The following is a 12,500-nucleotide window of genomic DNA, read 5'->3' as shown; positions in this document are numbered from 1 at the left end:
TTCTCTCTCTCAGAGACGAGTGAGTTTCCCAATGAGGACTGCAGTGTGATGGCCGGCGGCTCTCTGACCGGTTGGCACTCGGATGTCGCCACGGTGATGTGGCGGAGGATGCTGGGTATCCTGGGAGACGTGAACTCCATCAAAGACCCCGAGATCCACGCTCAGGTGTTTGACTACTTGTGTGAGCTGTGGCAGAACCTGGCCAAGGTGAGCTCTCCTCTGCCTCTATATGAGAGACATGACATGGCCAAATGTATCACACTGAGTCACAAACACTCAATGTTGCCTAGACAAGATCATAAGATCCCAACCTCAAATCTTGTGGGTGGGGCTAAGTTCGGGCTGGCTCCAGGCTAGGGTTACATGGGTTGGGTGGCATATACTGTGTGTTTTGATGGTTTGCATCTTATGTGTATCGGTGGGTTGGGTTGTATCATATACTGTAGGTATTGGTGCATCTTGGATTGTTGCTTGCGTACTGACCCCCTGCTCGTGTGTGTGCTTGTGTCTCCAGATCAGAGACAACCTGGGCATCTCCATGGACAACCAGTCCTCCCCACCTCCCCCAGACCTCATCCCACCCCTCCGTATCCTGACCCCGTGGCTCTTCAAGGTGAGCGCATCCACAAATGTTTTTAATGTTTTTTTAAAGTTATTTAAAATGTACAGATGTAAATGAATTAATATGCTTGTCAGTGCAGCAGATTTTCTCTTCATTTAAAAATTTTTTTGTGTGTCTTTACGTCTTTAAGAACCTGTGTATGACTTTGTATACATATACAGCTGTGGAAAAAATTAGGAGACCACTGCACATTTTTCTGATGTCATCCTATGGTTGCCGAGTGACATTCTAATGAGTTGACGGTCATATTCAAAATGAAGAGACCACTGCAAATTTGAATATGACTGTCAACTCATTCGAGTGTCACATCAGAAAAATGTCTCTTAATTTTTTCTAGAGCTGTATATGTCGGGAATAGGTGTGTGTGTGTGCAGTCTTGTTTTTTTCCATGCTTGACACCTTATGGAAATAAGTAGGCGTGCAATGCACGTGTTTAAATGTGTGTGTGGGTTGACTGTTTGTGTGGGTTGATACTGTGTGTGTGTGTGTGTGTGTGTGTGTGTGTGTGTGTGTGTGTGTGTGTGTGTGTGTGTGTGTGTGTGTGTGTGTGTGTGTGTGTGTGTGTGTGTGTGTGTGTGTGTGTGTGTGTGTGTGTGTGTGTGTGTGTGTGTGTGTGTGTGTGTGTGTGTGTGTGTGTGTGTGTGTGTGTGTGTGTGTGTGTGTGCTCTGTGCAGGCCACTATGCTGACTGAGCGCTACAAGCAGGGCAAGCTGCACGCCTACAAGCTGATCTGCAAGATCATGAAGAGGAGGCAGGACGTCTCGCCCAACTCTGACTTCCTCACACACTTTTACAACATCATGCACTGCGGCCTGCTGCATGTCGACCAGGTGTGTGTGTGTGTGTGTGTGTGTGTGTGTTGTCAGTGTGCACACCTTAACTAATCAGAATATATGTTTGCCTCGTTCAAAAGAATGAGGAAATTAACCAACAGGTCTTATTTTCAGTACCTTTTTGAATGACGACTAAATCGTCATTTTAGTTAGCATAACATTTGCTTTGATGCATTAGCTAACATATTTTCTCTCTCTCTCTCTCACTCTCTCTCTCTCTCTCTCTCAGGACATTGTGAATACCATCATAAAGCACTGCTCTCCGCGTTTCTTCTCCATCGGTCTCCCCGGGGCCACCATGCTCACGCTGGACTTCATCGTGGCCGCCAGCAGGGTGACCGCCTGCTCCTCGCTCAATGTAAGACGCACTCCTGTCTCCTGACCTGGCCGCAGTGTCCACCGACACCACTCAGAGGTGTCTTGTGGGAAAAGGATCAGTGTAGCGTTGCTTTGCCGTTGCTATAGTGTTGTTTTGGTCCCTCCACCCACCGTACATGTTGAGACAGCGACATTTGATTTACTCTGGGATTAATGTTTTTGTTTTTCTACTCCACCCTTTTCTTTCTTTCTTTCTTTCTTTCTTTCTTTCTTTCTTTCGTTCTTTCTTTCTCTTTCTTGCTTTCTTTCTTTCTTTCTCTTTCTTGCTTTCTTTCTTGCTTTCTTTCTTTCTTTCTCTTTCTTGCTTTCTTTCTTGCTTTCTTTCTTTCTCTCTTTCTCTCTTTCTGTCACTTCACGTTCTCTTTCTCACCCTCCCTCCCTCCCTCCCTCCCTCTCTCAGGCTCCTCGTGTGGAGGCGCAGATCCTGCTGGGCTCCCTGGTGTGCTTCCCCAACCTCTACGAGGAGCTGCCTGCGCTGCACCCCACCACAGCGGACGTCGTCATGACCAAGTTCAGGGACGTCAAGGTACACACTGCCTTCCTCCCCCACTGTCCTCTGGACATCCACAAGTGCACATTCAAGCTAAGATGTAGTGATGCTTTTGTATGTTTTTTTTTTTTTGAAGGTTTTTTTTTTTTTTACTACTTTATTGCAATCGTTTATCCACATCCATGTAAGACACATAGGTCTACTTCACTTACTTCACATGTTACAATGCATTTTTTAATTTTTATATATATATATATATATATATATATATATATATATAAAAAGAGAGAAAAAAAAACATTATTACTGACAGTCAAGACCTAAACAAAACATGAGACACACAATGAAGGTTTCTTGACACTGGAGTTCTTCCTATACAGTTGGATGCTTAAGTACACTCATGCCTATTGCTGTGGTCTCGGCTCATAAACACTCTGTGTTGGAAAAAAATGGGCATAAGAATGAACACCCCTGTAATAGTCTATAATAATGTGTGTGATGTAACCATGCATTGCTGTGCCTTGCCCTTTGGTGTGCCTTAGCCCCCAAAAGGTTGAGAATTGATAACCCTTGGTATAGAAGAACTACAGATAAATAGCATTAATACTTCTATGAGCGTGTTCACTCTTGCCCACCCCCCCCCAACGCTCCACTAACGAGCACTCGGCAGGTGGCGGCGCGGCCGGTTTCTGATGGGCTAATGATGGCGTGTGTATGCCGGGGCATTTTTGCCGTGTGTGTACGCCTTGCCAGGGTGCCGGGTCTGGGCCTCCCGGTGTGTGTCGGCCCCTTGGGCGAGGGCTAAGTAGCTGATGCCATGCACATCAGTGTCCCCCCTGCTGGGAGCCGCGGATGGAGAAATGCACACGATGGCATCCCCCTAATCAGAGGCCTGGACCTGCATGAAAACAGCCTCGTTCATACAGATATATTCTGTGTGTGTGTGTGTGTGTGCGTGTGTGTGTGTGTTTGTTTATTTATTAGTGATAGGTGTGTGTATTTATTAGTAATGGGTGTGTTTGTGTTTTAGTGTGTGTGTGTGTGTGTGTGTGAGAGAGGAAGAGACTTGGTTGTGTGTGCCCAGAGGTCGGTGGAACATGCCTTATGAAGTGACATTGGAACATTAGGTTCAAACTTGATTAGCATATTAAATGCTTGTTGGTTGTTTCATGAAATCTGCTTGTGTGCGTGTGTGGTGAATTGAACTGAAATGTCATTTATACCTATAACCTTTCACTTGTTTCTCTCACCCCGCTCTTTCATTTCTCACCTTCTCTATCTGTCTACCGCTGCCCCCCCCCCTCTCTCTCTCTCTCTCTCTCTTTCTCTCTTTCTCTTTCTCTCTTTCTCTCTCTTTCACAGGAGCACATCATTAAACACATTCTGAACTCTGCCAAAGATGAGCCCTCAGCCCCTGCCAGGTAGGCGCACTAGCACCAAACCTCATCATATACCTTCCTGACCTGCCCCACACACACACACACACACACACACACACACACACACACACACACACACACACACACACACACACACACCACTTCCTCCTCTCCTTCCCCATATTTCATATTTAAGGTGTTAATGACCCACATCCCTCCTCATTGTCTCTCCCTGATCCGTCCTCCCAGAAAGCTCCGTCTGACCTGTAGATTAAGTTCTGCTGCCGCTGATAATGATCACCATGCTGATGACCACAGTAGTAACGGCGGCCCCCTATAAGTGCTGGTCAGACCTGGGGGGGGGGGGACTGGGGTTTAGGGTAGCAGAGGGTATGGGTGGGGTTTGTGGGGACGAGACGGAGAGCGTAGAGGGGACAGGGATTGAGTGACCTGTCTGTACACACTGTCTGCCAGACAGACGCAGATTAGGGGCCCGATGTGGAGGAGAAGGGTAGTGTTAATCCACGTGCTCACAGCAGGCTTAGTTTAGGGGTTAAGTGTGTGTGTGGGTGTGTGTGTTTGGGGAGGGACTCAGTGTCCGGACCAGTTGATTAGAAGACACAGACACCTTAAGCTGTATTCTGGCTTATCACCATACATAAAGACTGGGTGGATTGCGGCCCGTTAAAGGCACACACACACACACACACACACACACACACACACACACACACACACACACACACACACACACACACACACACTACACACTTGTTACCATACACACAGTTAGTTGTTGTGCTTGAGTAATGAATATCCTGCTGGTGGCTTTGGGGTCTTAGTCATTGTCGTGTTGTGGTTTAGTGGAAAGTTCACGACCCCTGCAGGATGCTGAGGTTGAAAGGTCATGTGCAGTGTTGAGGGCGTGTGCAGTGACGCGTACACACACACACACACACGTGGCTGAAGTAGAACTGGCCGTCCCTATTCCTGCTGATCTCCTACCTGCTGTCAATGACTCAGATAAGATGAAGCTGTGCGTTTGTGTATGCTTTGGTGTGTGTATGTGTATGCTTTGGTGTGTGTATGTGTATGCTTTGGTGTGTGTGTATGTGTGTCTGGCCAAGTGCAGTCATTATTAGCAAAAGGAGCACTACCATCACATGTTTTACATCTACAGGTGAAATAAACAGAACAAAAAGTATCCTAATTTTATGGTATTTAAACAAAATGTCTGATTTACTGTATGTGTACTGTGTAAGTAATTTGCATGTCAAGGGGATTTAGGGAAAACATTGAGGAAGCAAATCAGCTCAATAGTAACCCAAGGTGTGCACGTTTGAGATTGAGAAAGCACATTACCTAAGATTCTATTGTCATTGTAAATGGTGACTATCTTTGGTGTTTCACTGCAGTGCAAGTCATTGGATAGATTAAGAAAAATCCATCTAATGTTGTGTTTGTCTGTCTGCCTGTGTGTGTGTGTGTGTGTCTGTATCTGTGTCTGTGTCTGTGTCTCAGGTGTGTGGCGCTCTGCAGCCTGGGCATCTGGTTGTGTGAGGAGTTGGTCCACGGCACAAGACACCCGCAGATCAAAGAGGCCCTCAACGTCATTTGTGTCACGCTCAAGGTAACGCCACTGCACACTGCGATGAGTAAGACAGTTCGATTTCCTCTTTAATTTTGGATTGTTTGCATGTTATACCATAATAATATTTCACCAGATGCATAGCAAAGCCCCCGCATTAACATGCTTACATGTTGCAAACACTCTCTGCTTATGTATTTGGCACCACTTTAGGCCTCGGGACAGCAATTTAGCTTGACTTGTTTTTCTTGTCCTTCAGCGTCATGCAGCTTTACATTTCAGCATGTTTAGCGTACCAATTTTGCTATCTTCAGCATGCAGACGCTTCAAGCTGTCCAGTTGTACGTTTTCCGTTTGGCCGTTAACGAGCATGAACGTTCTGTAAAGGGGTAAGCGCGCGGACCTCATGTCTCACATCTTCTGTAAGCGTGCCACCCAGCAAACCCACAAAGACTGTTATCGCGTGCCAGAACATTGTGCTGCTTGTACAAGTATAAAAAGCAAGCGCCATGCCTCTGATGTTATTGGACGTAATGAGTGGAGCAGCTAGCCCATGGCCGCTAGAGCTAGCGGCTGCGGATGTAGCGGTAGTGGTGGAGGCCGGACAGGGGTCCGCTGGCCAGGCCCCCTAGTGCTTCTGTAGCCCCCCACCGCCACCCCCACCGCCACCCCAACCGCCACCCCCACCACCACCCCCACCGCCACCCCAACCGCCACCCCAACCGCCACCCCCCTTCTCCAAGGCTCCAAGCCTGTGCGCCGTTTACTGGCACTTCTCGAGAGCTGTTTATCCAGAAGAAGCTTACTACCACCCCTGCACACCAATACAACCTCCAACACCCCTCCAAACATACATATACACACACACACACACACACACACACACACACACACACTCACACTCACACATTCATACACACACAGATTCTCAGTCGCATACACACACACACACACACACACACACACTCACACTCACACATTCATACACACACAGATTCTCAGTCGCATACACACACACACACACACACACACACACACACACACACACACACACACTCACACATTCATACACACACAGATTCTCAGTCGCATACACACACACACACACACACACACACACACACACACACACTCACACACACACACACACTCACACACACACACCTCCCCTTCAGTGAACCAAAAACCTCAGCTAAATCTGGACTGTCAACATGTTTGGCTTGCACGCTGCGCTCAGACAGAAGGCTAATCCACTGAAGAATGCACGCTCCAGCGACTTCAAGGAATTATTATATTTCTGTCTGAAAATGGCCGGGGAGGGGGGACCTGGAGCCTATCTGTAGCCATCCCACACACACACACACACACACACACACACACACACACACACACACACACACACACACACACACACACACACACACGCCCTGGTTGAGTGAATGGTGGCTGGGTCCAGTGGACTGGGCTGCAGAGCCTGCCTGCTGCTCCAGCCTCCATTGTTGTGCAGCTCGTCTCCTCTGCGTGGCAACGCTGCGGCAGCCGCAGGGAGCCAGGGCCACAGACCAGAGCCCAGAGACCATGGGGGGGGGGGGGGGTGTGTGTGTGTATCTCTCTCTCTCTCTCTCTCTCTGGCTCTCTCTTTCTCTCTTTCTCTCTCTCTTTCTCTCTCTCTATCTCTCTTTCTCTCTTTCTCTCTCTGTCTCTCTCTCTGTCTCTCTTTCTCTCTCTCAATCTTTCCCCCTCTCCCATGTTTAGTCTCCAACCCCCTCTCCCCATCTCCTTTCCCTTACCCCCCCCCCCCCCCCAGTCCCAATTCTATCTGCACTGCCAGTTTATTTTTTGTTTCACCTTCTAGCCTTTTATATCCATTTTTTCCTCTTTCCTTCATTCCACGGTATTCCTCTTTTCTTTGTGTGTGGGGGGTGGGGTGGGGGTGTGATATCGGGGTCTGTTCCAGTCAGCAGAATTAGGCCTGGAAAAAAGGCTCATCCGCATCTTAATCCTTATCACAGATCAAGACACACTGACACAATGTGCTGTTTGTCTCTCCCCTGTGGTGCTGGCGCCCACACCACCGCACAGCACACACCGTTCACATGCTAGACACACACACACACACACACACACACACACACACACACACACACACACACACACACACACACACACACGTGCATGGATTCACTCACCCCTGCCAGTTAGCAAAAACAGATGTCTGAAAGCCTTGACATTGTTTGTGTGTGTTTGTGTCTTTTCTAGTTCCCAAATAAGACCGTGGCCCTGGTAGCCTCAGATATTCTGCACCTGCTCATCAACTATGTGGATCACCTGCAGAAATTCCCTCCCGACACCCCAAAGAAAATAGTTGAGGTACAGTAAACAAATAAAATATAATAATCCGTCGGGAACAATTTTGCAAATGTGTTTTAACTCTCAATGAGCTCACATTTTATTTAAAAAATGTGCATGTGAGTAATGAGTGAAAAAAGAGAAGGTGATGAGATGAGAGTGTGTTTGTTGCAGATCCTCATAGCCACCATCACCTACCTGCTCCCCACCACAGAGTCCTCCCCACATGAGCTGGACAAAAGGGTATGGAACACAGACACACACACACACACACTATATACAATGTTTTGGTTTTAGGCAGTTTTATTTTTTGTCTTATGTTATACTGTAGATACTCACGTTCAACGTCCATTCTCTGTGGACTGGTCCGCATGGTCATCTATCTCTCCCTCTGTCTCTCTCTCTCCCTCTGTCTCTCTCTCCCTCTGTCTCTCTCTCCATCTGTGTGCAGCTGGTGGTGTCGCTGCTGCTGTGCCTGCTGGACTGGGTGATGGCACTGCCCCCCAAGACCCTCCTGCAGCCCATCCAGACCCTCACGCCGGACAAGGACCGCGGAGAGAAGTCAGTCCTCAGCTGCATCTATAAGGTACAGCACGACTCGCTCTCAGTCTCAGGTCTCAGGTCGGCCCCTGCTGGAGCAAACGGGCTTCATGTGGCGTGGAGTTACAGCCAGCAAAGCATGCAAATTGCGTCTAAATCACATATTCAAATGTAGAGGTCTGTTCAGTTGTAGTTTGGTTTGGTTTGGTGTGGTTTGTTTTTGTTTTTCTGACACACACACACACACACACACACACACACACACACACACACACACACACACACTCTTCACAAGTCCACTGCACACTTGTACACAGACTCATTTGTTTAGTCCACACATGCTTTACAGTTAGATTGTGTTCCTTGCAGCATTAGTACACATTACACACATTAGTGAAGCCTGATTTTTGTTTTTGTTTAAATTTGTATGTATTTGTGTTCTTCACCTGCTTTGAGATCTGGATTTGAATGTTCTCCACTAACCTCCACAAGGCCTCTGATGAGTCTGTCCATTAACTCGGCCCCGTCTTTGTTTTCAAGGACCATCCGTGTCTCGTCCACTTTGCAAAGCCACCCCACCTCACCCCACCCCACCCCAACCCTGCTCTCCACAAAGCAGCCATCTCCAATTACTCCCCTCTTAGCTATTCACAGTCGCCATAGTGACTCTGTCTTTAATGGCCAGATAATTGGATCATGAGTATATGTATTTTTGAATCATTAATATTTGTACGTAGTTTTTTCCACAAACAAGAGAGGTGCGCTGGATCTTTTTCTCTCTCTCTTTTTCTCTCTCTCTCTCCATCTCCATCTCAGCCTTTTATCAGCTCTTGCTTTCCTCTCTCCATTTTTCCCCTTTACTAACTCTCTTCTCCATCGTATTATCTCTCTCTCTTCCTGCTGTTTCACTGTTTCATTTCTTCCTGGTTTTTCATTAGCTTTTTTCTCTCTGTGTTTTTGCTTTCCCTCCACCTCTCACGTTTCTCTTCTCCCTTCAACCCACCCCCCCCCTTCCCTCTCTGTATATCTGTGAGACTTGTTTTCACCTGGTGACAGGAAACTGGTTATTTTCAGTGTTCTGCAATTGCTTGTTTGTTTTAAATGTTTTTAAAAAACGGAAGGCCTCTCTCTCTGCTCAGGTTCTGCACGGCTGTGTGTACGGGGCACAGAGCTTCAGTAACCCCCGCTACTTTCCCATCAACCTGTCTGACCTCAGCAGCGCCGACTACGACCCCTTCCTGCTGCTGGAGAGCCTGAAGGAGCCCGAGCCACTGCATTCACCCGACACCGAGCGCTCGTCCAAGCTGCAGCCCGTCACCGAGGGTACGGCTCACCTCCACAGTCCCAGTCCCAGTCAGGACACTTAGATTTAGTTTTCTTACCAGGGAAATTATATGCACCGAGGGTACGGCTCACCTCCACAGTCCCAGTCAGGACACTTAGATTTAGTTTTCTTACCAGGGAAATTATATGCACCGAGGGTACGCCTCACCTCCACAGTCCCAGTCAGGACACTTAGATTTAGTTTGCATTGCATGTGTAAAGCATATCACATGTGTACATGCATGAGAACGCCTCAAGGCATGGGCTTCAAATTTGGTGTGAATGTTCAATTCAACTCAGACCAATTGATTAGATTTTGGAGGTCAAAGGTTCAAGGTCAAAAGTTCAAGGTTATTTTGACTATGAAAGTCCAATTCTTGTGAATGCTATATCTCAAGAATGCCTCCATTTGCTTCAGATTCAGTATGAATGTTGTCCTGGACTCTGTGATGAACTGATTTGATTTTGAAGGTCAGAGTTCAAGGTCACTGTGGCCACATGGTTACCCCCATTCTTGTGAACACGATATCTCAAGAATGCCTTGAGGCACGTTCTTCAAATTTGGTATGAACGATTACGTGCCTCGTCACACACAAATATTTCAACCAGAAATTGACGGGTGCATTGAGGCGTATAAGCGCAATGCGATCATTCTAGTTTTCAGTGCCTTTGGCTATACAGCATGGCAGTTATTAAAGGACAACTTTCTGCTACTTTTGAATGCAGCTATGTTATGCAGCCGTGCTTGAGGTTGTTTCCTAAACAATAAAAAATGCATCTAGATGCACAAATGTGTAAAACGTTATGTAGGTAGTCCGTTTAGTTTAGTTCTTCATGAAATGTGGTTTAAATGGTCTGCAGTCTCGGCCGATTGGTAACTGTTATCAGCGACAATAAAAGCTGAGTATGGATTTTCCCTGCGGCACACTTGTGTAGCCTTCACACACAGTCGCACAGTTTGGGAAACACTGTTTTAATCGTTTCTGTTTAAGCTCTGCCAAGGAAAGAAAAAATATTTTCATTAGGTATTGTATTGTATTGTAAATGTTATTGTCTGAAAAAAATGTCAACAAGGAAAAATGTATATGCCTCTAACTCAGAATTTAGGTGTGCTTTTACCCTTTTATAAGATCATTTGAGAAATGACCTCCTAGATGAGTAGATTGTGAATGTCCCATTTGTTTTGTGCGTATCAGTGAATGTAGCCAGTGGTGTGTTTGCATGCTCCCCATGTTGTACGCCAGGATCAGATGCGTGTTGTGTTGTGTTGTGAGTGTGTTGAGTTAAGCTAGTGCATCAGTTGAGAGTGGTTCTTATCAGGGTCTGGTCTATGCCTCAGCCTCACTTCCTCTCGTCCTAATCTCTCTCCTCCACATCGCTCCTCTGGCATGGCCACGCAGGAGGGGGCGGTTGGGGGGGGGGGGGGGGGGTGGACAGAGCGCCGCCGCCGCAGTGTGAGCGGAACACTGCTCTTAGCTGGCACCCTTCTTTTTTTCTCTCTCTCTCTCTCTCTCTCTCTCTCTCTCTTTCCCACCCTCTCTTTCCGTCGCTCTCTCCCTTATCCTCTTTTCTTCTCTCTCTCTCTCTCTCTCTTGCTCTCTCTCTCTCTCTCTCTTTCCCACCCTCTCTTTCCGTCGCTCTCTCTCTCTCTCTCTTTCCCACCCTCTCTTTCCGTCGCTCTCTCCCTTATCCTCTTTTCTTCTCTCACTCTCTCTTCTGCCCTCTCTCTTTCTCTCTCACTATCTCTTACTCATTTTCTTTCTCTTTTGCTATTCCCTCTCTCTGTTGGTCTCTCAGTTGGTGGCTGTGCTTAGTCCATCCCTGTGGCTGTTTAAGGGTATTAATATAGTCTTTTATAACCCCCCCAACCTCCCTTTGTGTGTGTGTGTGTGTGTGTGTGTGTGTGTGTGTGTGTGTGTGTGTGAGTGTGTGAACAGGGGGATAGTCATGTTCATAAGCATATACGCATGCTCCATGTGCACACATATACACTGTCACACCCTTTTTCCTGGATTGAGACAAACACACACACTCCTTCGATCACAAACGTACCACTTTCCCCTTTTCAGATGTGCACACATCCCTCCCATACCCCATGCACATAAGCTGTCTCACAAACATACATCCATATGGTCACACATCCCCCCACACCCCCCCACACACACACACTCTCACACAGACTGTGAACACACACACTCCTCCCTCCACCAGTGTAGAAAGTGGCTAATCACAGCTGGCGTGTGTGAGGCATGCTCCTTGCCTGGCCTGACGAGATGCCCGGCGCCTCCATTCCGCCTTCATTTAGCTGCATATCGGGGCCTCCAGGCCAGCAGGGGGGCCGGCGAGCACACGTGTCACATTGCAGCGCTTTGCTCTGCTCTGCTCTGTCAGGCCCTCCTATCCATCTGAATTCCTCAATTTTACTGTGTGTGTGTGTGTGTGTGTGTGTGTGTGTGTGTGTGTGCATGTGTGCGTGTCTGTGTGTCTGTGTGTCTTAAATAGGGTGAAGTTGGAGGAATGCTCGAGCACATTATCGGCTCTGTAAGGGGTATTGAGTGGATGTTTGAGTGGCCAGACTTGGCTCAGGGCACGTTGTGTGTGTGGAGAAGTAGGGTTTGCCTCAGGTCTGTGTTTCTTAAGTGTGTGTGTGTGTGACCGTCTGTCAATTCCATCCAAATACTCTATAGGGGACTCTGTGTGTGTGTGTCTGTTGGAGGTGGTGTGCTGCCTTTCTCATCACATACCTATATTTGGGTTTAGTGTACAAATAGTGTCCAGAGCTGGGAACTGTGTGTGGATCTTCATAGGGACCAACCACTATGTGTGTGTGTTTGTTTGCTGAGGTCTTGTGTAAGAGTGTGTGTTTTGCACTTATACTTCTGCAAACATGTCTGTCAGATTAATTAATTAGGCCTTGGTTTAGTCTGTGAAGTGGTCTCTCTCTCCAATTGAGTGGGTATTGAGTGGAAGTTTGAGTGTCCAGACTTGGCCTAGGGCA

General features: G+C 47.4%; 1 protein-coding gene across 7 annotated transcripts in view; it reads left to right on the top strand.

Annotated features, from left to right (window-relative positions):
- ralgapa1 (Ral GTPase activating protein catalytic subunit alpha 1) overlaps positions 1 to 12,500 on the top strand; it is an 81,600-nt gene that overhangs the window by 30,889 nt on the left and 38,211 nt on the right. For all 7 annotated transcript variants that reach the window (XM_076300537.1, XM_076300533.1, XM_076300534.1 and 4 more), the window contains 11 exons: positions 14 to 207; positions 515 to 613; positions 1,297 to 1,452; positions 1,685 to 1,813; positions 2,234 to 2,359; positions 3,686 to 3,744; positions 5,224 to 5,332; positions 7,550 to 7,660; positions 7,814 to 7,882; positions 8,091 to 8,225; positions 9,319 to 9,502. In XM_076300537.1, the coding sequence (XP_076156652.1) occupies positions 14 to 207; positions 515 to 613; positions 1,297 to 1,452; positions 1,685 to 1,813; positions 2,234 to 2,359; positions 3,686 to 3,744; positions 5,224 to 5,332; positions 7,550 to 7,660; positions 7,814 to 7,882; positions 8,091 to 8,225; positions 9,319 to 9,502 (1,371 nt within the window). The remainder of the gene's footprint in view (positions 1 to 13; positions 208 to 514; positions 614 to 1,296; positions 1,453 to 1,684; positions 1,814 to 2,233; positions 2,360 to 3,685; positions 3,745 to 5,223; positions 5,333 to 7,549; positions 7,661 to 7,813; positions 7,883 to 8,090; positions 8,226 to 9,318; positions 9,503 to 12,500) is intronic.

This window comes from Alosa pseudoharengus, unplaced genomic scaffold, assembly GCF_046254945.1.
Source record: "Alosa pseudoharengus isolate Yale_2024_CS ecotype anadromous, Long Island Sound unplaced genomic scaffold, YU_APseudo_1.1 YU_APseudo_1.1_scf_22, whole genome shotgun sequence".
NCBI classification, from domain to species: Eukaryota; Metazoa; Chordata; class Actinopteri; order Clupeiformes; family Clupeidae; genus Alosa; species Alosa pseudoharengus.
Note: the sequence above shows the minus strand (reverse complement) of the source record. Positions and strands in the feature narration are given on the sequence as shown.